Source organism: Solanum dulcamara, chromosome 11 (assembly GCF_947179165.1).
Source record: "Solanum dulcamara chromosome 11, daSolDulc1.2, whole genome shotgun sequence".
Taxonomy (NCBI): domain Eukaryota; kingdom Viridiplantae; phylum Streptophyta; class Magnoliopsida; order Solanales; family Solanaceae; genus Solanum; species Solanum dulcamara.
This window is the reverse complement of record NC_077247.1, coordinates 52,342,914-52,368,623: the sequence shown is the minus strand read 5'-3', so window position 1 is coordinate 52,368,623 and position 25,710 is coordinate 52,342,914. Positions and strand designations below refer to the sequence as shown.

At 34.3% G+C, this 25,710-nt stretch overlaps 3 protein-coding genes across 4 annotated transcripts; 1 reads left to right on the top strand and 2 right to left on the bottom strand.

Moving 5' to 3' along the window:
* The first annotated feature begins 377 nt into the window (after nt 1–377).
* On the top strand, nt 378–13,829 carry LOC129872291 (protein GRIP). 2 transcript variants are annotated; one of them, XM_055947226.1, is made up of 23 exons: nt 378–630; nt 793–836; nt 1,318–1,826; nt 2,063–2,178; nt 3,184–3,353; nt 3,886–3,979; nt 6,408–6,494; nt 6,589–6,669; nt 6,929–7,054; nt 7,715–7,823; nt 7,899–7,978; nt 9,308–9,436; nt 9,532–9,632; nt 9,949–10,082; nt 10,181–10,278; nt 10,351–10,470; nt 10,601–10,628; nt 10,732–10,790; nt 12,231–12,302; nt 12,378–12,425; nt 12,663–12,768; nt 12,900–12,958; nt 13,454–13,829. In XM_055947226.1, exons 3-23 carry the CDS (start codon nt 1,325–1,327, stop codon nt 13,562–13,564), a joined length of 2,430 nt encoding a protein of 809 aa, XP_055803201.1. In that variant the 5' UTR covers nt 378–630; nt 793–836; nt 1,318–1,324; the 3' UTR covers nt 13,565–13,829. The 2 variants fall into 2 exon arrangements, with proteins under 2 accessions (XP_055803201.1, XP_055803200.1); XM_055947225.1 differs by lacking the exon at nt 793–836.
* A 1,679-nt stretch (nt 13,830–15,508) lies between these two features.
* On the bottom strand, nt 15,509–17,201 carry LOC129873921 (phosphoserine aminotransferase 2, chloroplastic-like). The gene has a single exon (XM_055949113.1). It carries the CDS (start codon nt 17,096–17,098, stop codon nt 15,785–15,787), a length of 1,314 nt encoding a protein of 437 aa, XP_055805088.1. The 5' UTR covers nt 17,099–17,201; the 3' UTR covers nt 15,509–15,784.
* Nucleotides 17,202–20,156: 2,955 nt separating this feature from the next.
* On the bottom strand, nt 20,157–23,660 carry LOC129872379 (G2/mitotic-specific cyclin-2-like). Its single transcript, XM_055947366.1, has 11 exons — nt 23,392–23,660; nt 23,156–23,297; nt 22,989–23,045; nt 22,774–22,819; nt 22,535–22,672; nt 22,303–22,425; nt 21,408–21,497; nt 21,106–21,327; nt 20,916–21,014; nt 20,646–20,824; nt 20,157–20,544 (listed from the first exon to the last, which is right to left on the bottom strand). The coding sequence occupies exons 1-11, from the start codon at nt 23,444–23,446 to the stop codon at nt 20,400–20,402; spliced, it is 1,296 nt and encodes a 431-aa protein (XP_055803341.1). The 5' UTR covers nt 23,447–23,660; the 3' UTR covers nt 20,157–20,399.
* Between the last annotated feature and the right edge of the window lie 2,050 nt (nt 23,661–25,710).

The window sequence follows — 25,710 nt, the reverse complement described above, 5'->3', positions numbered from 1 at the left end:
TAAGAGTGACACTCTCAATAAATTTTTCTCTATATTCAGAACTCGAATTCGAAATCTCTAATTAAAAATAAAACAGTCTCAAAGTTATACATATTACTGTATTCTTCAATATAATATTTAATATTTTAATATTTCTTTTAATGAAATAAAAAAAAACTTAAATAATATATACTATCAAATATCATTATCAAATTGATAATTAATAATTCAATATCGTACCATCCCGCCCCTAACCCCTTGCCTAAAGAATATTTTCGTTAGTAACTACTAACATCATCTCTAACTCAACACTAAATTTTATATTAAATTCTATATTTGGAATTTACACCAAGAAAGTTGTAAAATGACAAATAGAACCGTAGATCCTATGCGGGAAGGTGTAGCAGGGAAAACGTGAGACTGCAAGCTCCCCCGCACCCCACCCCCTCATGCCCTACGCGATCTCAGAATTTTGCTTCCCCTGCTTTTTTCACGCCCTTTGCGGACTACTGAGATTTCTCCATTGATACTCATCAATAATAATAAAAGGATTTATTGATATACTTATCAATTCTCTCTTTTTGCCGCTTGTGCATTTTACCAGCATCTAGATCTGCAGTTCCTCACTGCTTCATCCATATTACTTCATAGGTCAGCCCTTTAATACTTTCCAATTTTATGTAAATGATGCTTCTGCATACATTTTTGCTCGTTTTTCTATGTTAGAGCATTGGTAATTTAGCTCTGTTGATGAAATTTGACGTCGGTGCAATTTAGTTAAGCGTAGGATCTGGTTGATACTGTAATCTGCAGGTGTTTAATGTCTTTGCAGCACAAATGTGAATTCAACTGTTGAAGTAAGCCTAAATTCTCTTCTGGGATTTTATCAAATTTCATTTTCTTTGCTTCCATTAGTGGAAAGGGTATTACATATATATATGCTACTGGTGATAAACCTCAACTACTATCGGGTTTCCAGTAGCTCATTGGAAAAAAATGGAGAAGGGGGCAATTTCCTGTGTGTTTGCGGAAACTAAAACTATGATCAATGTGAGATGGTGATAAAAAGATAGTCTGTGAAGTTTCGAATCTTGTACTAGCTTCGGTTTAATCAAATTAGCTTGCACGATGGATCTTACTATGAGACTTTTATTTTTATCTACTTTCCAGGCTTTGGCAATCAAAGTAGGATTTATTTTTTATTTTGTTGATATAAGGAGCTTTCGTAGCCAATATTTGTGTCATTATTATCGTGATTCTTTAATTTCAATGCTGAGTTACGCGATCAATTTATGTGGATTATTTTATCTTGTGTTTTGTGATTGTTACTCATTGCAGTTGATGGATGAAACAGTTTAGTCCCTACTTCTCAGAAGCAGAAGCGGAAATAATGGAGGGAGATATTAGTAGTGGGGCTGCAGATAATCACACGGAAGATGCTAGCAAAACGGAGGCACAGTTCAATAACTTTAATATTGAGAGTAATCATGTAAAGGAGAATGGAATTTATGATAGCCACCAACATACAGGTGATAGCCATGATGATCTTGTACAAATGCTCGAAGAACTTAATTTCCAGAATGAATATCTGAAATCTCAGATTGTGGGATGGCAAAACATCAACACTTATTCTGATGACTCTGGTCAACAAATTGAAACTGTTGTGCATGAAAATGTGGCAACTGATAATTCAGAAGACCTTAATGAGAAGATCAAATCTCTGAATACAGAACTTTTGGAGGAAAAGCAAACACGAGGTGCTGCAGAGGAAGCACTAAAGCATCTCCAAACTCTATACTTGGAAGCTGACACAAAGGTCCAAGAGTTGTCTGTCAAAGTTGCTGAAGGTTGTGATTTTCTTTGATTCCATTTTCTTCTTTAAATTTCTTGAATTCAACATCAGATATAGAACTCGGGTTTGTAATTGTCAAAAAATATAGAACTCGGGTTTGATGATAAGTCCTAAAAGTGTGGTGATGTACTTTCATCGGTAGTTGCAGATTCTTTTGGTTTTCTTTTTTTTAGTTGCAGTTGATAAAGCAGATATGCTATTCTGAAGTCTATAAATGGTTTGTTTGAATAGTACAACATAAGATGGATCAGGAAATAAAAGAACGTGATGAGAAGTACTCCGAGCTAGACTCGAAGTTCAACAGACTTCACAAACGGGCAAAGCAGCGTATTCAAGAAGTCCAGAAGGTAAATTCTGAGATTATCCTCTTTTATTTGATAAGTCTGATTTCTTTCATTAATTTTTCATCAAAACTTGGTCAACTTTACAAAAGGTGTTTTACATCTACAAAACCTTCCGAATTCTAGCAAAACCTTCTATAGATAACAGTATATTCTACAACAGCAACAAATGAAACCGGAGAGAACTTTTATTATAGATGTTTTTCATCTCCTTCAAATTTTACTACTCTTTTCTTTCTTAATCGTCCGAAGATGCAATAGGGGCTTCTCTTCCATTAGTCTTTCTTCCTCATATCCATCTTCATTGTCCTTCAGCTTATTGTTGCTTTTGCACAAGCGTACCATGGACCGTAACTATGACATGAAACTACCTACTAAAAACGAACAAACAAAAAGAAATACGAAGCAGAACTACATTCTAGAGGAAGATAGTCTGCTCTTCCCTATAGGTTAGGTATTGGTGTAAAGTTACTTACACTCAGTAGACTCTCCCTTAGCTTAAAACAATTGGACTATTTCACTTGTGACTCTGCCTTTCGTGAATTACAGTGTTGTGAACTGGTTGTAAGAGCTGCTGATTATAATTTGATTGTGTCCTTGACAAAAACAAGTCCAAAAGTAGAGCACAATTGTCTGAACTTGAAAACAGCTAAGGCTAAGCATGAAAACACTGTTTGAATGAAGTAGAGGAATCACGAAAGTGGTCATGATGTGGTCTTATTTTCTTCTCCTCCTAAAGCATTCATGTAGGTCCTGTTTGTATAGAGGATTGGGTGACTTTTGGTGAGAACCGTATTTTGTAGGTTTCTCCTTTTTTGTTATACCACTTGTATATCAATGAATTCTGTTACTTGATAAAAAAGAAGAAGATGTGATTGAATTTAGACATTGAGATAAATAATGTGGTGGACAAGTTATTCAAGTTGTACATTAATTGTTTACAATTTTTTTCATTTTTAAAGCAAGAATCACGATAATTAACTTTTCTTTGTTGAAATTCTGTTTCTTTAGGAAAAAGATGATCTTGAGGCCCAGTTTCGTGATGTCAATGAGAAATCTGAGCGCGCGTCCTCTCAACTATCTGCATTGCAGAAAGAGTTGGAACGCAGTAGACAACATGCTCAGGAGGCATTGAAAGCAATGGATTCGGATAGGCAACAGTTACGCAGTACAAACAACAAGTATGTCCTCCTTGTGAACTTAGTTGACTCTGCTCCTCTACAAGTGAATTTGATGGATTATCTGTTTGTGATTTGGATTAGCTTTGAAGAAAAAGAAAAAAGAACAAAGAGATATCATCAGAGCTACCTGTCGAACAACTTCTTGATTGAGCTACAACATTATCCCTTGAGCTATTCAAGTGTCCATATACTAAATGAGAAAATAACTTTTTAACATAATCACCTAGCATTTTGTCAGTCTGTCTCATCTTTTTCACGTCGAAATCGCTCACTGTAAAAATAGAATATGTTTACTCTTTTTTTGATGGAAGTCAAGTCTTTATTAAATAGTTGCATTAGGCTTTGGAATTGTCAATTTTGTTTAGATACAAAGCTTGTTCATGTCAACTGGTCCCAGATGTTCTATTGATTTTGTGATATCAATAAATTCAGTATTGCTTTTCTGAATTTGAAAGTTTTCTTTTAAGTTTTCTAGTCTTAAGATGCTTTCTATCATTATTTATTTTCAGTACACAAATTTGTTGATTTTTAGGCTCAGGGACAACATTGAAGAGCTGCGCCGTTCCTTGGCACCAAAAGAGATTGCTCTGGAGGAATCACAACAGGCACTTTTAGAGAAAGAGCAGGTGTGCAGCTGTGAGAAAGTTCACATCTTGTATCAAGTTAAATGCCTATAATGAGATAGTGTCGATTGTTTAATAGTTTCCTGAGTCAATCTTATGTCCTTACCTGTCTTCTAAGTATTTCTTAAATCCTTTTGGTTTTGTATTCAATTTTATGTACATAGGCGGTGAAGCTCTAAGTTGAAGCAGGAATATACCCTGCCACATTGGCAATCCCACCTGACGCACACACACCTGGGAAAAAACAAAAAAAGAAGAGACAGAAAAGAAGAAGATGAAGGTGGAACAAGGCAATAGGAAGAAATAGGACTACCAAATAGGACTGGGTTGTACCAATATTGCAAATCTACTTATCATGTTTGGTAAAATAAAGAAAACTTGACAATCCATAAACCTTCTGCATCACAGGTTAAAAAGGGATAGGGGAACGGAGGGGAGATAGGCAGTAGGCCCTGTAAATAAGGAGAGAGTACGAGACATTTAGGATGCTGTACTGGTCTGGAGGAGAGGATGGAGACAGTGAAAATGCACCATACATTTTTTCCAATATCACTGTAATGCACACTATTTTTCTTTATCAGTTCTGCATAAAAAATCTATCCCTTCAATCTACTCCGTAAAGCATCAATGACGGGCTATTTTTGGTGATTCGGATAAATAGCTCTGCTTACATTACGTCAAGGCAAGCTCTTATTAGCTCAATCTGGATCACCATTTGAGTTATCTTCACTTCCTCAGCATAAGGTTGTCAAAAGATCCAAAATTACTCTTAAAAATGCAGTGTTATCCAAAAATTAATACTAATGTCGATGTTGAAAATTTGAATTTGACATCAAGAAGTTTCAACTTCCTTGAAGCGTAGTGCAGAAGCCCTTTGACTTTTACTGTGGGTAAATTGCTACAATAGAAATATCAGTAGTAAAACTGAAACTAATAGGACAAGATCAGGCTCCAGTTTGAGGTGCACTCTGAAGAGGAGGGATGAGTAGAAATGAGTCTTTGATTATTACTTATTAGCATCAAGGTTGTGTTGAATGCTAAATGTTTCTATACCCAAAGCTGGTAGTATGTAATAGATTTTAGTGTTATTGGAGGCTTATGAAGTGTTATCCTTCCCAATGTCATTTTAATGTCGAGAAAGCTATTACGAAGTCTGTTAGCCTAAGTAATGTCGGAGGAATTAGATGAAAGTTTTCGGACTAGTAAATAGACAAGTTGATCTCCCAGAACCCATTAATAAAAACAGAGCAAGTTGATTTGGCAGATTGGCATTTTTAACTAATCTCTCCCTCACTTTTTTTCTTTTGTAAGAAAATTGTTGGTTAGTTAACTATTCAATTTTTTTTCACTTGCAAAAGGGCTTTTTAAAGTTCTTTTAATTTGTAAAAAGATATTGTCAAAGGAGAAATTGCTAGGAGAGTTCCAATTCTCAGCTGCGGCTCTGAGATGGTGCCCGAGAAAGCTTGTTTTGAGAAGAAAGGCAAGATTGAAAATAAAAAAGCATAATGTAAGAGAAAAATTAACTATAAACAATAAAGCAGTGGACTGCAAATAACTGAAATTTGTGAAGTAAATCTCATGTCAATCAAGTTAAGAACTGTTTTTAATCTCTAAATATACATTTTTAAGTTTCTAGTTCAGATACTTGCTGGTTTACATATACTAAATTCTAGCTTATGTACTTATTACTAAAATATTAATGCATAATTTTTTTAAACAAATCTGTGCATCACTTATCATCAATATTTATCATTTTACTCACTTCAAGATAGAGCCCATGGGTAGTCATGTTAGCTAGCCAGCTTTTTAGTTTCCGATTTTAGTGTTGCTCCCCTGTGTCATTACAGATAATTTTAATTCTTTTGAGATCTAGACAATATTAATGATACTTGTTCTTATTTGTACAAGATATCTAGTAAAAAGAATCCATTTCCCCAGTTACTTTTTTAGTTTTTCCTTAATAATTGCACTTCATGTGTGGTGACGTTTTATGATTTATTGTGTTTTGCATTTAGTCATCTGTAATATATTGCCAGCTGCCTAGCGGGGTTCGGATTCAAATTAGTGTGAATCTCTGCAGTCTTCAAGTGTAGATGGAGGTCCACAGTTTTATTCCAGTAGCAAAGACACATTTTATCTTTTAAATGGCCTCGTGTGCTTTCTTTCTTTTAAATGAATAAGATTAAATTGAAGTTTATCAAGGTCTACAGAGATGCTTATTTTATTTTTCAAGTAGAAATAGAAGATAATTTGAGGACCAGGAATCTCAGTTGACAGAAAAGGCTAGAAATAAAATGGTTGTTTAATTATGAAACCCAGGATATGTGTAAAGGTTCATGGCCTATTGTGGGTATATTTGGTCTATGTCTAAGTTCTCTCTCTGAAACACCTCTGGAACTTAAGAGGATCTTTGCTGAACCTTGGTTTGCAGAAATTGGAAGAGATGCGAGCATTGCTGCTGGCAGCAGATGAGAAGAGACAAGCTTCACTTGAAGACCTTTCTTCAAAGCACCAGAAGGTACAAGGGCAGTATTACTGTTGCCCCGGTGCTTTAGCTTCCTTCTTTAGTTCTGAATGGTTAATTTCCTAAATAAATTGCTCTTTTACATCAGCAAAAAGAGAGTCTGGAAGCTCAAATTGCTGAGGCATTGGCTGAAAGAAGCAAAGCAGCTGAAACAATCTCATCTCTGCGGGTAATGATTCTATTCCTAATTGTACACAGAGATGGATGAATGCAAGAGACATAAAACAACTTCATCTTGCTCATATATATGTTGGTAATTTAATGAGGTATAAATGATCTGAAAAATGACATTTAATGAGATTTATATTTCTTGCTCAGTGGATTGTTGGTTCCACGGAATTCTCAGGATCCTGTCTATTATGTATTAGTTGTTCAAATTTTGTATCTTCTGGATATTTGGAGTTCTAATCGTGTGTTGTTCCTTGTAGGCTCTGATTGCTGAGAAGGAGTCTAAGATTGCAGAGATGGATGCAGCATCCACTGGTGAAGCAGCACGACTTAGAGCTGCTGTTGAAAGAGTTAAAGGAGACATTTTTCATCTGAAAAGCGAACACGTATGAGCTAACACTTTTTCCAATTTGACCGTAAAAAGTCATTCAGAATTGATGCTTATCGGAGCATGTCAGTCATTCAAACATATATTATTCCAAGACTATAAGTTGCTAAAGTTCCTCCCCTTATTGAGATTGCTAATTAGAAAAGGAAGTTTCTACTTCACTTGCAATCAAGCACCAGATCACAAGCTTAATTGTTGGGAATCCTAAATTATACTTGTTACTCTCTGCTAACCAAAATCTCTTTACCAACACATGCCTTTCTAATTAAGTAGAGGTAAAAGTGGTGGATGAAAGTTCAAGATGCTGATCTTTTAAACAATAATGTTGCAGTTGCTAGCAGTCATCTTAATCTTGATTCGAGAGCCAGTACGGGAACATTGTTAAATATGTCCTGGGAATTGCCCCTTTTTGATTAACAATTTGATGTCTCCCCATAGGGGCCGATTCTCAATCTCCCATGATGTAGTCTTTCATAGTCATATTTGATCATATGCCCACTATAACTTGTGGTTTGATCAAGCGTTTTGTGTAATGGAGCAAATAGCTAATCTAATTAATTTAGCACAACCATTTTCTAAATGATTTATTCTTGTCTCTGGCAAGATGTTTTATCTGCTTTGTTTGGTTCTTACTTCTGTAATGTTTTGATGCATTTAGGAGAAAGAAAAAGAGAGTTGGGAAACCACCTGCCATTCACTCAGAACAAAGCTGGAGATTGCTGAGAGTAACTGCATCCGTGCCGAGATTGAAGCAGCCAAATTTAGGAGTATAATTCTGTATTCTGGTTGGTTACCTTCTTTAGGAGATGAATTTGGAGCTCATACTTGTTTTCTCGTTGTAGGTCAACTGGAGTCACAGTTATCTGCTCAGTCTCAGGTGTTAAACTTAAAAGAGGCTGAATTGATGGCGGCCAAAGAAGAGGTGATTCTAATCTCTTATTTTTCTTACCTGTATTTTTCCTCTCACAAATGTTTCGGCCCGTTTGTTTTTATTAGATTATGACGTCTAGATCTTTATACACATCTAAATATTAAATATTGCATCTAGATCTGAACGTTGAAAAACTAACACTGTTTTTTCAGCATCTGAATGCTGATAATTTATCTTTATTTAAAACCTAATAACTATAGAATTCAAATAAATTACTACTTATAAATTTGTATCCACAAAATATTGGAAAATATTTATTCACAGGGAGTTAAATAAATTGTTTATTTGATGAATCACACTCTAAAAACTACAAAGAAAGGCGGTGGTCGGCGATAATAGTTGTAAGGTGGTGGTGGTCATGATTGTATGGGGGAGGTTGCTTATGATGGTTGTGCTATGGTTTCCAATTTTGGTCAGATAGAAGTTAGTGGTAGAGGTGGTTGGTATTGGTGGTTGTGTGAAGGAGGCGGTTGGTGGTGGTGACTAGTTGTGAAGATGCTTGGTGATTGTGGTGGTGGTCGGCTATGGTGTTTGTGCAATGGAGGCTGGTGGTGGAGGTGGTTGGTCAGTGGTAGTAGTTGACGGTTGTAGAGATGGTTGGTCGGTGTTATCCATGCATCTAGAATTTTTATTGATGTCTAGATATCGAGATCCTCCTGAGGTGACAGATTAATTGGGTATTGGCATTCTCCCAACCTATCGGCAAAAAGAATTATTTATCAATTGGATCTATGCACTTCTCTTATTTTCTTCTTGAAATATGTGCACCAATTGCATATTTGACATTTTACTAAAAGAATCATTTGAAGCGAGAAAAGAAACAAAGAATCTGCAAGAGGTACATATGTTTAGTTTGCCTTGATAGTATAGTACTTACTGATTTAAAGTTATTGAGACTTCAGGAGAAGTTTTTTCTTCCAATTGCTAGACTATGCTTCTGTAATTACCTTTAACAAAATTTTGTATCTCTATTTCCTGTGGCACAGTTAAGCCTTCCTCTTCTGAATGGACCCATTATCGAAATGACATTTTACACTTGCCTTTTAGAAAAATAAGCAACAAGATGACTGCTATAAAAACTATGCAATGATAGAATCAGGCAAGTTTAGGATGTTGAATAGCTCTTTTTAAGATGAGTCTAGGATGCTGAGTAGCTTGTCATTGACTTTAATTATTCCTTCCTTAAGAGTTTGGTACTAGAGAGAGTTTGTTGCATGAAGAATGGTTGATATTAATTACTGGGAAAGAAGTAGAAAAGGTTGACACAAATGTTCTTTGCTTTATGTATCTCATGATTTCCTCTTCTTTGGTATCTTGCAGATCAATCGCATTCAAAGTGAATTTTCGTCTTACAAGGCTCGTGCTCACGCACTTCTTCAGCGAAAGGATGCTGAATTGGCTGCTGCTAGAGACAGCGAACAGCTTAAAGCACTAGAGGAAGCATTGAAGGTACATGCTTGCTGCTGTAACTAGTGAAATGCTTTGGATTAACAGTTTAACATTAAGGTCGTTTAATGTTAACATTAATAATTTTGCTCTTTCAGGAAGCGGAGAACGAGGTAATGTCAGTCTCTTCTGAAAGGGATAAAGCCCTTCAAGATCTAAACAACACTTTAGTTAATCATGAGAAGGAACTTTCAGACAGGTAATCTGAGTTTGATGACTTGTTCAATGTCCACCTAAACACAAACCATATGCAGTTTATTTTTCGTGTGCTTTTTCACACATTCACAATATGCATCCTAGTAAATCAGGTTGCACGTTGCTGTCTTCTTCGTTTTACTGAATATTAAGCTCACACACATTGAAATGGACACACTCTTAAGTTCATTCACTCCCTAGGGCAAAATTATTTTAAATCTAATTTGTAGTAGTACAATGAGCTTTTTACAGATTTGATTTATCTTTTTACTTGCTGAAAGAGAATGAATTAACACACTTTTCCATCAAATCCTATCCAGAGATGAAGCTCTTCGTGCTACAGAGCAACAGATCAGAAACATGGAAATGAAGCTCAATTCTGCTTTTTCTGCCCACCAAAAAGAGAAGGAAGCATGGGAAATTAGCCTTCAAAATGTAGAAGAAACATGGCGATGTAATTTTTTAGGATGATATAATAATCAACTTTCTATTTATGAATTGTCATTTATTTAGCTTCCAAATGGAAAAATAATTCTAGATACTGTTTTGCAGTGAGATGTGATGCATTTAAAGTAGAGAGTGTGGTTACCTCTGGTGATAATGTTCAAAAAGAACTAGAGGACCTCAAACTAAGCTGTAAAAAACTGAAGGTGCTGATTTATAATCATCAATATGATCATAACACTTTTTAGTTTGGTGACACTGAGTTCTTTAACTTGTAGGAAGAGCTTGATTCTTTTCGTGACCTTGCTGATAAGATGATTGAGGAGAAGGACAATGAAATCTCTAGACTTCTAGATGATAACGAGAACCTTCACCACAAACTTCAGTCTAAATCTTTTGTAAGTGTGGAGCAGTCTCCAATCACCTATTCATACTGGTCATTCATGAATCTGCTTTAGCAATGCACCTATTTAACATTTGTATTTAAGCATTCTTTTAAAATAGTGATTTTATTTCTGCAAATATCAGGCCGATCACAATGGCAATTCCAATACAGGTATGAGGATCTTCAGCACCTTTTAGCTCATTCTACAGTTTAAGATAGTATTCTTTAATAGCTGCTTCAGTGACTAATATTGCTCTTGGAAATGATTGTACAGTATATGACAAGCAGGATCCTCTGAATTCGACTACCTCAGCTGCGGAGCAGCAGATTCTAGTATGGACAATTTTCTAATTACATTACTGTGCAATATTTTTGTAAGTTACTGCATAGGGGGAAAAGGAAATCAAGGAGTGAGACAGAGATAGTATAAGTGGCAACAGTTTTAAGTCCCACCCAAACATGGTCTGGCATGCTTTATGCAATTCTTTGAAGTCCATAGTCGGATGTCAGGGGGCAGACATTGCAGTTCTATTATGTGTGAATGCTTAGGAGTAAGACTGATTTCTGTTTCCCGAATCATTTGAGTTCATGCAAAAGGTCTGGTGACATAAGTGAGGAGTAAGAATTTTTGTGTTCTTCCCCTTCTAATGGGCAGCCCGGTGCACGAATCATCTCTTGTTCAGGAAGGGTAGGGGGAAGGGCCATATCCGAAGGGAGTGTAATGTAGGAAGCCTACCATGACACATGCATCATTGGCTAATTCCGCAGGTTGAACCCGTGACCTATAGGTAACACGAAGACAACATTACTGTTGCTCCAAGGCTCCCTTCTTCTTTCCACCTTATAAAGAAGTAATTCTCGGGGGTTTGGAAGTTATTAACATAATAAAACGTCGTAGGTACTTGAGGTAGTCCTTGCCAAGCCACCATGTGTAAGAAAATTTGTTTGATAGTTAGAACGGGCAGGCTGAGTCTCAATAAGGTAAATGTTCTGTGGAAGTCTTGTAAATATCTGTTATTGTGTAATTATAGACGGCCAAATGATTTCTTAACCTTGAGGGTGTGTGGTGGGTTCTATAATATAGAAGATGTGGTGGAGTGAGTTGGATCCCTCAACCAGAGGTCGAGGTTCAAGCCCAAGGAATAGAATCTTTTGATAGTGAGCGCTCTACTCCCCTTAGTGGGCCTACCTAGAAGGAACCTGGATTAATTAGGTTAGTGAGTTCTGGATACGGGATAATTAAACTAGAACAAAAAAGATGGTGGATTCATAATGGAGGTAAAAGGGTCCGGGTTTGTTTGTCTGGCATATTCAAAATGCAAGTTGGTAAGCCATTGGATGACAGTTTAACAAAATTCAAATCTGTAACTACGAGGGAATTATTTTGGATCATCTATCAAAAGCTCCGTATCTGGAGTTTAAGTCGGCATTTGGACATAAAAATGTGATATATTTGAAAGAAAAAAAGTAGTATTTGAAGTTAAGTCGAAAAAGTTTATATGGAAATGTAGTTGTCTCTGGACATGCATTTACCTTGGGAAAAAGTTAAAATTTTGTGAATGGATATGGGTTTTCACTTAAATTTGAAAAACTCATCTTCAAAAAAATTTCAGAAAATCAGTCCAACGTATAACCAAACAGTGTTTTGGAAAAAAAATTGAAAAAAAAAGAAGCAAAAATACCCTTGGTTAAGAGCATTAGTTTTTAGCATTCAGAGACTCCATTTCTGTCTCACTAGTCAATGCCACTACTTAAAACGTCTTGATGCTTCAGGTTTTGGCAAGACAACAAGCTCAAAGAGAAGAAGAGCTTGCTCAGTCACAACGTTATATTCTAGCCCTTCAAGTAAGTTATTCTCTCCGAGAACATCAATATTCTTAAGAGATAGTTCCCTCATTAGAGTCTGATGTCTTGATTCAGGAGGAGATAGAAGAGCTCGAACGTGAAAATCGTCTCCATAGCCAGCAGGTATGTCTTTAAATAGAAGTCTTGTGTCTGTCAATATATGGTGTAATTTTTCTCAATAACTAATTCTCTTCTTTCTTGGGGACTGGAGGGGGGCTTGAGTTGTTTAGCTATTGGCATAATGTTTGAGCGGGCTTAGGCAGCTGCTTCTTGGCTTAGACAATCATATGCTCTGCTGTCCTTTTTACTTGGACTTCTTATGATTTGGATTCCATTATAAGTTTGCCTTAACGAGTGCAGGAAGCTAAGTTGAAAGAGGAGCTTAGGAACATGGATAGATCACAGAAGAGGGAAGGGGTAGATCTGACTTATCTTAAGAATGTCATTTTAAAACTTCTCGAGACAGGTAACTTTTCAGTGTTACAGTGGTAACGTTTAAAATTTGTTCCCTGTAAAAGCAGAATTTTCTTAGTTGAACTTAATGCTTCCGTAGGTAATTATTTACATCCTAATTTGCTTGTGATAAATATTTCACAGGCGAAGTGGAGGCTCTATTACCTGTGGTTGCAATGCTTCTTCAGTTCAGCCCTGAGGAGGTGATATTCTTGTTTACAATTGCAGTAGTAAACTACTGTTTTCATTTTTAAAATATTGATGATGATTCTGACAATATATCTCAGAAATATTCATGAATCTATTAGGCCTACTCCATTAAAATAAATACATGAAGACTTATTGTGACTTGGTACCTTTTAGCTCATATGGCATGGGCAGGTGTATGTATTTCCATTGCAGGTATAGAGAACTTATTCGGATAATCATCTTATTTTGCTATTAAATGCAAAATCTAGTTCTATCAAATGATTAGAAATTGAAAATGTGTTATAACTTGATTAAGGTTCAAATAAATTTAATTGGAAGGCATATGCAGACGAACCTTTTTGTAGTTATCGGTCTCATGCTGATATTTACTCTGTTAATTATCATATATCAAAAAAAGGGCAGCCCGGTGCACTAAAGCTCCCGCTATGCGCGGGGTCTTTAGTGTAATATAACCTGAAAAACTCATGAGTTTACACACGCATTTGCAGATGCGGAAGTGCCAACAAGCATATCGTTCCTCTATAGAAGCTCAAGCCAGCCCAGCAAAAGATACTTCAGGATCTGGGAGCTCACTGTTTTCTAGATTCTCATTCTCTTAACAGCCATTATGAGGGCTGCAGAGATGCTACCCAAATGTGTCTAATCCAACTTCAAGTGGATTGGATAGCCTGGAGCGGACGTGGAAGGAGAGATGCAGTAGAGGAATTTTTTTGTGCTCTTATGTAATTAACAAAGAAATGCCTTGTCCGAAGAATTTTTTTGTTGTATAGAAGTGATGCAAAAGAAGAACAAAACACACAAGGAATGCGAGATACATGGGGCATGAGTAGGCATCCCTTGTCGTTCTTCACATGATTTGTATACCAGAGGTATTTCGTTCCTACTTTTTTTTTTTTTGGTTTAATTGGGTGTAGAGGAAGGAGGAAGAGCACATTTGTTAAATTCATTGATATATCCATGTTCCTAAGGAGGAAGAGCACATTTGTTAGAAATTGTAAAATTTTGGTAGTAAATATTGCATAATTGAAACAAGTATGAATGAAAATCTATGGAACTGGTGACTTCCCTAGAACTTCAATTAGGTGCAGCGTATTAAGAAATACTAGCATCTTTACAAAGATATATATATTTAACCATATTTTGAGAAGAGCCACTACCTTCTTAACTTCTTCATGATTATAGTTTTTGTTTTCATTTCTTTTTCTTTTTTCCCATAACTGTTCCCATTCATCCTTTGGGAGTCGGTTCCACTGGAACTGAAACTTTATCTCGTGTTCAACTCCTTTTTCTTAAACATTTTGAGGGTTATGATTTAAAGGTTAATTAAACTAATCCAAAGATGCAAAGTGATATACTTATTCTAGAAAGACTTTCTCTTTTATTCTTGTTCTTTTCACATTGAATAGGTCTATTGATCAATTCCCGTTTAGAAAATAAAGCTCATGAAAGGCAATATTAGAGGTGGCTGCCTCATTTTTCTAGTAAAAAATCGTTTTGTTTTGTTTTCATGTTAACGTAGAAGGAAATGGGAACTACAAAGAGGAGGCTAGGTAGGTGGATCAGTTGGAGCAGCAACAAGCCAACAAGTATATGTATATGCTAGAACCACACATCTTCTAAATTCATTTATATTATACGAGTGGTTTGCCAAAATCTCAGAGGAAGGGAAAAGTGAAAACGACGATCTCCCAATATTTATATCAGTTAAATATGAAAGGAACTTGAAAATTTTCTATCTATAGTTGGAATTTCAAATTTGAATTGCAATCTAAAAATTGAGTCAAATCCGTATGTTATACATAATTCATCATACAATGTCTTTAGCCAAGCAGTAAACATGCCACTTGCTGAGGCCCAATCTACCTTCCATTGTTGTGATTGGCAACCAAGTAGTCCATCAACATTGCTCACTATATCTTTTTTTATTTCTACGGTAAATGCAAGGAAGTTGGTCTTGAGTTGTGGTCTCATATTTAAATATCTAAAATCAGGAAGATGCAAACAACTTGGTTTGGACTTGTAGACTACATCTTAAAAAATGAAGCATTGACAATAGCACGTCACTTGTAAAGCTTCCATCACAGTCTAGAGTACTAGTTGAGGTTGGTGAGATAGACAACGATTGGTACCTGAATGTTATTAGAATTTGACAAATAAGTTTTAATAATTTGAATAAGTATATTAGACGTCCAATACAGGCCAAGGTTTCTAACTTATTCCACCAATTTACATTAATTTATTTCTTCTCTTTTTTAAATAAATAAAAAAAAAAGTAGTGTTGTTCAGAAACAGAAAATTATTCGCCGTGACTCTCTTACACCTAGCTTGACAAAATAAATGAATTTTTTGGAGGTTTCGCTATGTGACAAGTTACAAGTCAACAACAGTCGAAAACAGGGGAATCAAAGGTGTGAGGCTCTTTCATGATTCAGTAATAATAACAAATAACATGGCACGTCCAATATTTAAACATTAGAAGATTTCAGCTTTTAATTATTCAACCATACTGCAATTTTTCCTCATGCTGCTCAACAATGAACTCAAAATCCAAAAGAAAAACGTTTTTCCATTAAACTTCTAATAGTACTGAGTAATAATTTTTCATATTTCTAAAAAGCTCCTAAAAGTACACAAGAATCAATAGGACCAACACATGCTCAAGTGTTGTCATTCACGTTACAGATTCAGCGCATCATTTCGACTCTTTAACTCAAATAAACCAACTGAACATAAAGACACCAAAAGAAAATTGTAAGGGGTTGCAAATATTAAAGCCAAAAGCATAAAAGAACAATATAACCACAGTCCACAAGGAGATATCAACCATGTTTAGCTTGGAACTCCTTCATGAAAGCTACCAACTTTTCAACACCAGCCAAAGGCATAGCGTTGTATATTGAAGCCCTCATTCCACCAACAGACCTGTGTCCCTTAAGCTGCACCATCTTCTCTCCAGCAGCTGTCTTCACAAATTCAGCCTCCAATTCTGGTTTAGCCAATGTAAATGGCACATTCATCAAAGACCTCACTGATTTCTCAACTGGACAACTGTAAAATCCATTGCTAGAATCAATAGCATCATACAGAATCTCAGCTTTCTTCTTGTTCTTCTTTTCAACCTCTACCAATCCACCTTGATCCAACAGATCTTCAAATACAAGCCCACACATGTAAATCCCATAGCAAGGGGGTGTGTTATACAACGAATTGTTCTCAGCATGGATCTTGTAATCCAACATCACAGGTGTACTTTCCTGTGCATTTCCAATCAAATCTTTCCTAATAATCACAATTGTAACTCCAGATGGACCAACATTTTTCTGTGCACCAGCGTAAATAATACCAAATTTAGAAACATCTACTGGCTTTGAACAGAAATTGGAGGACATATCAGCAACAAGAATGGTTTTTTCGTTAAGGGGTGTTGGGTAATTCTTGAATTCAACCCCATGAATAGTTTCATTGGCGCATATATGCAAATACTTGGCATCTGCGTTTTGTCCCAACGAATCGAAATTCGGGATCTTGGTGTATTTTTCTGATTTGCCACTCCATATGACATTGGGTTTGCTGTATTTAGCTGCTTCTTTGTAAGCCTTGTCACCCCATGAACCGGTGACGATGTAATCAACGGCGTCGTCCGGTGAGCAGATGTTGAGAGGAATGGCGGCGAATTGGGTGGTGGCCCCACCTTGGAGGAAAAGAACGGCGTATTCTTCAGGGATATTAAGAAGGGTTCTCAGATCTGATTCTGCTTTTTGAATAATGGAAAGGAATTCTTTGCCACGGTGGCTCATTTCCATGACGGACATGCCGGAGCCGCGCCAGTTTACGAGGTCGGCTTGGGCTTTTTGGAGGACATTTTCCGGGAGGGTGGCGGGTCCGGCAGCGAAGTTGAATACCCGATCTGAGGAGGTGGAAGGGGTTGCTTGGAGGGGGCTGGTGGTTGTGGCGGCGGAGGCTGAGCAGGTAATGGACATGGATTTGTAGGTAGAGGTCAGGGTGGTGGTGGGATGGACATGGGTGGTGGGGAAGGTGGCGAGATGGGTGGCGGATTTGAGGGTTTGGTGGTTGTGGTGGGTGGTTCTGTTGTTAAGGAGGAAAGATTGGGTGGTGGCAGCTGACATAGCCATGGCTGCAGATTGTTGTTTGCTTTTTTTCCCTTCGGGGTTCTGTGTTGAGAGGGTTTGGGAGATGCAGGGGAAAATGGAGAAGTTGGTGTGTTATTTATACCAGGAAAATGTGGAAAAATTTGAGAAATTTACGACTTAATTATTTTCTTGTATTTGATAGTCTCTTCGTTTCAAAATAAGTTGTGCTTTGGCTTAATTTGGTAGGTGGGATAACATTTTCTGAAAATTTATTTTTAATTTTTTCTATGTTTGGGTTGATCTTCTAGGAAAATAAGTTCATTAAAAATAAGGCAAATGACTTTTATAATAAAAGTATGAAAAATAAATTATATGAGTAACGTTTCAAATTTAATGTCTTTTCTCCACCACCCAACTCTCACCCCTTGACCATCCCACCCCTAAACCTACACTTTCCAATCCTTTTCTTCTCCACAACATTTTGCTCGATAAGATATAGATACTTTTGCGATAATATTTTTTTATTTACTTACCAAAATACTGAAAAATAAATAAAAGACTCACTTATTTTTTAAGATAGCATTTTCTAGAAAATTATTTTTGTGGAAAACATTTTCCTTCGTACCAAACACACTGCAAGAAAAAATTGATCTTATCCTTTCAATATTATCCTTATCTACATAATCAAGAATCATTATTTTTCTTTGATTAGGGGTAAATTAGTAAAAATTACTTCTTATTTTCTATAACTTCATTCAAACTAAAAATAACACTTATTTTAAAACTAAAAAAATTCTTAAGGTAGAAAATATTATTCCAAACACATAACTAGTAAACACATCCTAGATATAGTGAGTTTTTTTATTCATCAAATAAGCATAGTCATCCTATAAAGTAGATTCGGGATTCTTATCAAAAGGAGGAAGGAAAATGAAAAGGTGAAAATGTAATTATCGAGTAAACCATTGTATAGTAGATTTCTACTAATATTATTAGATTATTAATTTTAGTATAGATTCGAATTTTTAAATGAGTGTACTACACATTTTTATGTGCTTTCTGATTTTTGTTTTTGCAAATATAATACAGATCTAGTAATGTCTTCTATTTTGTTTAAAGTTGTCAAATTTTGTTCAAATATGTGTAATTAGTCCAATTCGTCGAAATTTAGGTTTGTTAGAGTTAGAAATAAATACATTGATGAGTCAACTTCGACACAACTAAGTTAGAATTTTGGATCAATTTGACATATTTAGGTAACTTAAATTGATTAACAAAATACTTTATAAAAAATGAAAAATAATTTTTGACCAATAATTTCATCAACCTTTTCTCTGAAAAAGAAAGAAATTGATTTTAGTTTTAATTTTTTATTGAAATAAATGCTAAGAAAGAAAAATGAAAAAATGTTTTTTGGATTTGACATATTGAGATATAACTAATTATTATTTTTTTTGCCTAAACTGATTCAATTTTATTTTTTTTGTAATAGGAGAAATTATATTGCTCTACCGAGAGTATTGTAAAATATTTTCGGAGTGTATCGATACATAGTTAAGAGCCATTATTTGGCCTAAGTTGTTAATATTACATGGTTTAATACGCCTAGTATAAATAATTCCTATAGTGTTTGCCTCAAAAATATCTACAGCATACACCGATAAAACTTTCAATAAACTTACTTCTTCCAAAAATAGGCACATAGCTCATGGTTTAAACTGATTCATCTTGTTTTGACTTTAGCAATTTTTAGTCAAATTAAACCATGAGTCATTATGTGCTCAGTTCTAACCCATCCAAATATGGTACGAAGGTTGGAAGAGGTCCAAAGGGGCTAATGTACCCCCAACCACTTGAAATTGATTCGTAGAGGCCTTTTTTGTTTTCAAAGTACACTTTCATATTAATTGTTCGCTTTATTTTTTATAATATTTCTTAGAAATAATAAATAAAAAGAATATTTTTATCAATTTATTCGTTATTTTTAATTCACTTTATTTATGTGTCTAATTCATTAATACCAAATTAAGAACGGAGGAACCATTTTTAAAACTTTACAATATTTCTACTGTAAAATGAATCAATTTAAGGATAAAATGAAAAAATAATATAATTCTATCTTGATTATTTAAATTAATAATTAATTTGGGATAAACTTTTTTAATAATATAGATAAATAATATGAGACGAAAAGGGTATAACAAATGCTAAATATAGACTATTTCGAAACTAAAATGTAAAGAATAAAATAAAAATTAAAAGTAACTTTAACCCTTTCCATTTTAATGCCTCATGTTAAAAAGGACAAGTAACTGGAGGGCCCCCAAAAGGTAGGTAAAATACTTTATTAAAAAGTATAAACGAGGTCGGTAACAACAAGCCAAGACCAACTTTCAGTGAACACTTGCTAATTACGTGAATGCTAATTGAGTGTTTTTTAAAAATTATTTATTGATTTTAGTGATATTTTTTATTTATTATCATTTATAGTAATATATATATTAATATTATGATAAATCTACACTTGTATTAAAAGTGAATTATGCATACAATATAAATGTATTATAAGTGTTTTAAAATATATATTATGTATGTGTAGTAAGAAACTAACATAATGTATTATAAGTCTATTAAAATATGTGATAAATGTATTATCCATCTATAAATGTATTATAAGTGTTCAGAGTGAATGCATGATTACAATTTTACTAGTGAGTTATTAAATGCATAGTATTTGCTACTTCCTCAGTTTAATTTTACATGTAAAATATATCTCTTCTCGTCAATTAGATCGTATTATATGATTACAATTTTATTAAATATGTTTTTTTATTAGGGATGTATTTTATTAAATTAAACTAACTTTATTGTGATGTTTTGAAATTCAAAAATTTGACTACTATTTTATTTAATTATTTAATATTAAGTGCAGTATGAGAAAATAATAAAAATATCTTGATTTGCTAATTTAACAAAGAAAAATGAAACAGAGGGAATAAAAAGAAAAAAATTGTATAGAACCGAGTAAGATAGAATTGTGAGAGAGTAGAAGCTAGTTGGGCAATGGGCAAATGCTTCTAATTTTGCTTGTGCTTGCAAATGAGAAAATTGTGACTTTTTATTTCTGTTTGTAAATGAAACTGAAACGAAAATCCAGGAATATATGTTCAAATGTTGAACATAGTAAAAGTGCAACAACAATGAACTCTATAAAAGAAATAAATAAATTCCCCCGGGGCAACCACAGTTGCTAAGTTATCTTTTCCTATAAATTCTCCATTACCCCCAATATATCAGCAATTGCATATAAAGTTAGTAATAACTGTACATGCCCCTTTCTCCTCTATTGTTGAGTCTGCACAAGAAAATGGGCAGGCTCACACTTTGCTGCATACCCAAATTTCGATATGCTGTATTTCCTATGTACCCCTGTTAGTTTTCCGGTTGCTGCTTTCTTGTGGTAGCCCACAATCGATTTCGAGCAATCCCTAAACAGCAAAAAAAAAAAACAGAAGAAGAAAGAAATAAGTAACTAAAGGTTGAGAGTTGAGTTAGAAGATTCCTCAAAATGGAGAGTTCGTAGACTTACAAAAGTTGATCTTCCGAGTAACTTGTATGCACCTCACACGTCTTACTCCACTGCTGGACACCATAGAGCGTGGTCTGAGCTGTATAGATTGCTGCAGCAGCTATGAAGGATGGTGGAAACTTGAGCATTTCGTACTCCACAAGGCAAAGCTCAACCAACATGAAAGACAGCAGCTCAAGCTGTTTAAAGCCAAGAGTAAAAAAGTTAAAGAGAAAAAGTTACGTGCAATTTTCAAAAACAGGTATGATACATTCATTGAGAGCTACTAACCTTCCTATCACATTGAGCAGCCTTAAGATATCTTTGCATAAAAACATAGGCAGTTGGAACAGACATATTAAACTGCAGTGTGTTGAGCATCATTCTTTCCTGCATGATATGGAAAGAGAACGTCTTTAGTTATATACTAAACATAGAGCAAAGTATTACTAATGGCAGCTATTATGAGACCAGAATATACCATTTCAAGAATCTCCTTCCTTGTATAGGCTTTGTCCGAAATCAACACAAGATCCTCCACCAGTGGAGCATGAATTTCCTCATACTTGCATGCTAATAGCATTGCAACCAAACCGACAAGCTGGAGCTTCTTTCTAACAATACCTTGCTTCTCCAAGAATCGGTCAATCAAATTAACGGTCAGGAATAACGTTTCTTCCCTGAGCTCAAACTTGTGATGCACCTGTTAATCAGAAGGAGCAAGTATTAATTGCCATACTTTGAACAAAGTTATTAACTTAGCAGAGGGAACATTTACCATACCTCAATTAGCCAGTCTATTAGGATAGACCGCATTCTCTCGTTGATGTCAACCTGTTGTGCCATATAGTTTGGTGAAGCACAGCCATAAACCTGAATATAATGGACAATGATTTAATCATTCCCAACATATACATTGACGCTATTCAACTCATAAAACTTTGTTCTGATCCAGTCCAGTGAAGGAACTACCTAGGCATTTTACATAGATGGAAACTACCAAACAAGTTTGAGAACCCCAAAACAATATGGTTTCTATTTACTCAGTACTTTACTAATCATATAACATGAAATTGTCAAAACTTTTGTGGGTATTAGAAGACATGCCAAAAGAACTCTTGAATTAGCACGCTGAAAATGTTTTGTATCTACCCACCTAGTATTCAAAGAGATTCCATTTAAGCAACAACACAACATACCCAGTGACCAGTTTAGTGGATATGTGATACCTTTTACATCAATCTTTTTTAGATAGTGAAGTCTGAAAAGGGTAGAGTGTGTCCGTTTACCTTACCCCTCCCTCAGAGGTCAGAGGCTGTTTTCGATAGTCATTCTTCCATTTTAGCCTTTTTAAATAAATCCCTTTCACATTTCCATTTTAGTGAATCTAAAATCATTTTCATAAAGACTTTTCACTAAACATAGACGCCACCATTTGAAATCAATAAAAAGCAAGTATAGGACTCTATCCTAGTAAAGTTGTATAAACAGTGGAAAAAAGTGTGATATGTCGGATCTAACTAATGATTTTTTACAACTTTTTAAACAACTGGTATCATAACCTTACTAACAATTGAAACTCACATCAGCAAAGCTATAAACATTTAATTTAGCAGCTAATCATATAAATTAAGGATCTATGCAACTGCTAACTAGCAAGTTACTGAGCTAAACTCACCTCCATTTTTCTGTAGTTAGCAAACAAATCTCCCACATACTCAACAGCTGCAAGTGGATTCTTTGAATCATCGCCATCGATATCTATGACAGCCTCCTCAAATATATCTTCCATTTCAACCTCCTAAAAAATTAATGATGTCTTTAATAGATGTAGTTTGCATGATTTCCCAAACTATGAATTAAAACACTAATATTAATTGATCGTTTTCGAACAGGATTATTTTTGTTACCATTTGATCCTTGTCATTTGTGACTCTTTCTGTTTGTTCCAAAGACATAGGGACAGGCTCATCATTAGCTGTCTCATTTTCCTCCACATCCTCCCATACGCTGAAACTTTCAGCTGCTACCTTAGGTTTCTTGTTTTCCTGTTAAAAAAAAAAACAAAGATTATTATATTAATGTCCCAGAGTTATTTATTAAACTTTATAAACTATATATCTGTGTTTCATTAAGAGCTTGTATGTACCTCTGAAGAATGTTGCTGGGAGCTAGCTATTTGTGCAGCAAATTTCCTTCATTGACAAATTAAGTTATATTTACATATCAGTTTATTGAACACCAAATTCAAATTCAAAATAAGCAAAACAAAGATCGAACAACAACAACAACCTATCCAGTGTAATCCCACGAGTGGGGCAAAACAAAGATGGAACAACATTGTAATATTTATTAATGTCTTACCTCGTGATGGGTCGATGAGCACGATCAGGAAAATTCTTGTCACAGATTCCATTTCCACTGAGAACAACAAACTCACCAAATGAGCTAAAGATTTAGTACCAAAAATGATAAAGACTCAACAAGGTCGAAGATTTTAATCTAAAAGATTAGAGCTGAAGATTAATTACTCAGATAATCCTCTCTTGTTAACAACACAAGGATATCCATGACCACCCACTAAATTCTGATTAATCGCGCCCAAAACCCTCCTGTTGCTTCTTGTTTCCACTCCAACAAGCTTTCTGGTAGCCATTTCAGCCCCACCTTTAACTTCACAATGAAAAGGGGAAAAAATTCAGAAACTCATTTATCAAAAGCTAGGAACTTTCACACACACAAAAAAAATCTGAGCCAGATTTTATACCTTGAACATTTGATGGCTTAATCAAGGTAGGTTTGTTCTCATCAGTGCTAGCCATTTCTTTTTCTTGAAAACTGAGAAAACACCCAAATCAAGAATTGTAAAATAAATAAATGAATCTTTAACTCTCTTCTTCAGTTACCCCCTCTCCAATATTGAATCTTGATCAATCTTGATTAAGAAAAAGCAATGAAGAAACAAGAGAGCTGTATAGAAGTGAGAAAATAATGGGAATTTGTCTGGTTTTAAATTAAAATTAAAAAAAATACACTACACAGATAGACAAAATCTCTCACTTATATTCAAATGAAACGGCTAGTAAAAAAAAAGAAAAGGGGCCGTTGGATCCAATTAAGCATGACTTTTACAGTCCAGCTAGTAACAACGGTCACCTAAAAGCTGATTTGTCATAACAAGTAGACGTTGCTTTCAAATTAGTGTAAGAAATAGATAGAAGTAGTGTAATAGTAGAATTATCATAATTAACTTACTTTAATTAAATGTTGAACTCATTTAATAATCTAAGTTATTGGGGTTTGCACTTTTAGAAGACCCATATAATACAGGACACGTCATAGTCATTCTATACGCTCTTGCCCACTTTACACTTTTGGGCTTTCTGGGAATAGGGCTCCACTTAATTTGGCTCCTCTTACTAATAATAGTTTCAAGAAAAAATGATGAAGATTTTTGTTTCAAGAATGTGACAAAATATGAACTATTATTGCACTAAATTTTGTGTGTGAAATGACTTGTACCCTTTCCTTTATTTGTCTATGTTTTAGTGTTAGTTGAAAGTGTGCATATTACTTATGATTAGTTAATTACTCTATCAGTTCATTTTTTACTTGTTCAGTGTTAATTTGGCACATTTTTATTATATCATTCTTTAAATATAATAAATTTAATAGTTCAAAAATAATTATAGTTAATAATTGGGGTAAATTAAGTGACAAATTATCTCTTAATTACAAGTAAAAATGAACAGAGTGAGTACTAGTTAATCTTTCTTGTTCGTACGCAATTAGTAATTTGTTGAAATATATTTGTAATTTCAATCTCAATTGTGTGTAATACGTTATTTAGTAATTTATGACAACCTGATTATACACTCAAAGAATTACTTATAGATGAGAAAACCCTATCGTACCATTATTATGACATGTGATGATTACACAACAGACTTACTAAAGAAACGCATATTAACGTAATTGAAAGTGTGATTATAACTTATGATTGGTTAATTAACTGATCTTTATTGTTCATACTTAATTAATGATTCATCAAAATGTATTTAGAATTTTAATTTTGATTATGTTATCATAAAAATTTATAATAACCTAATTATAAACTTATGTAACTTTAAAATGTGATAACACTACCTAACGTATTGTTATTACGGCTTGGATGAATTACGTAACAAACGACTTATGAAAGACAAGTGCATTAACTTAATTGAAAGTGTGCTTATTACTCATGAATAGTTTATTACAAGTTAGTCTTTGTTGTTTGTACGTAATTAATTAATGATTCGTCAAAATGTATTTATAATTTTAATCTTGATTATGTATAATATGTTATTATTTAGAAATTTATGATGACGTGATTATAAACTCATGTAACTTTAAAATGAGATAATCCTGAGATACAATCATTATAGCATTAGATGAATTACGCAATAAACAACTTACTAAAGACAAACACATTAACTCATTATAATAACTTTTAAGTGAGATAATCCTACCGTTCAAAATAAATTATGCTTAGAAAATGACTTACTAAAGATAAGTGTATTACTTAATTGAAAGTGTGGTTATTACTCATGATTAGTTACTTACTAATTAGCATTGTTCGTGCGTAAGCAGTTAATGATTTGTGGAAATGTATTTATAATTTCAATTTTGATTATGTATAATATGTTAATATCGAGAAATTTATGATAACGTGATTATAAACTTGTGTAACTTTAAAATGAGACAATCCTAACGTACAACTATTACGACATTAGATGGATTACACAACAAACAACTTACTATTAAATACAAATACACTAACTTGAATCGCGATTATGATTATAAATTCATTGTAGTAACTTTTAACTGAGATAACCTTACCATACAACAATTATGACACTGAACAAATTACACATCAAACAACTTACGAAAGACAAGTGCATTAACTCAACCGTACTCAATATACAATACTTAAAATTGAAGAAGCTAGTGGAGAATATTTCATAAAAACTTTCAGGCACCTATAACGAGTTATCCGTTAAAAGTTATGACAATACTGTTCACAACTCATATTAACTTTATTAAATGT

Excerpts from the sequence above, each read along its gene's own strand:
- LOC129872291 (XM_055947225.1), top strand. The coding sequence starts at position 1,325 with ATGAAACAGTTTAGTCCCTACTTCTCAGAAGCAGAAGCGGAAATAATG. Across the intron at positions 3,980-6,407 it reads CACTTTTAGAGAAAGAGCAG|AAATTGGAAGAGATGCGAGC; the intron begins GTGTGCAGCTGT and ends CTTGGTTTGCAG. Across the intron at positions 9,633-9,948 it reads GAGAAGGAACTTTCAGACAG|AGATGAAGCTCTTCGTGCTA; the intron begins GTAATCTGAGTT and ends AATCCTATCCAG.
- LOC129873921 (XM_055949113.1), bottom strand. The coding sequence starts at position 17,098 with ATGGCTATGTCAGCTGCCACCACCCAATCTTTCCTCCTTAACAACAGA.
- LOC129872379 (XM_055947366.1), bottom strand. The coding sequence starts at position 23,446 with ATGGCTAGCACTGATGAGAACAAACCTACCTTGATTAAGCCATCAAAT. Across the intron at positions 20,825-20,915 it reads CTGCTCAATGTGATAGGAAG|CTTGAGCTGCTGTCTTTCAT; the intron begins GTTAGTAGCTCT and ends GGCTTTAAACAG. Across the intron at positions 20,545-20,645 it reads TACTCGGAAGATCAACTTTT|GGATTGCTCGAAATCGATTG; the intron begins GTAAGTCTACGA and ends TTTGCTGTTTAG.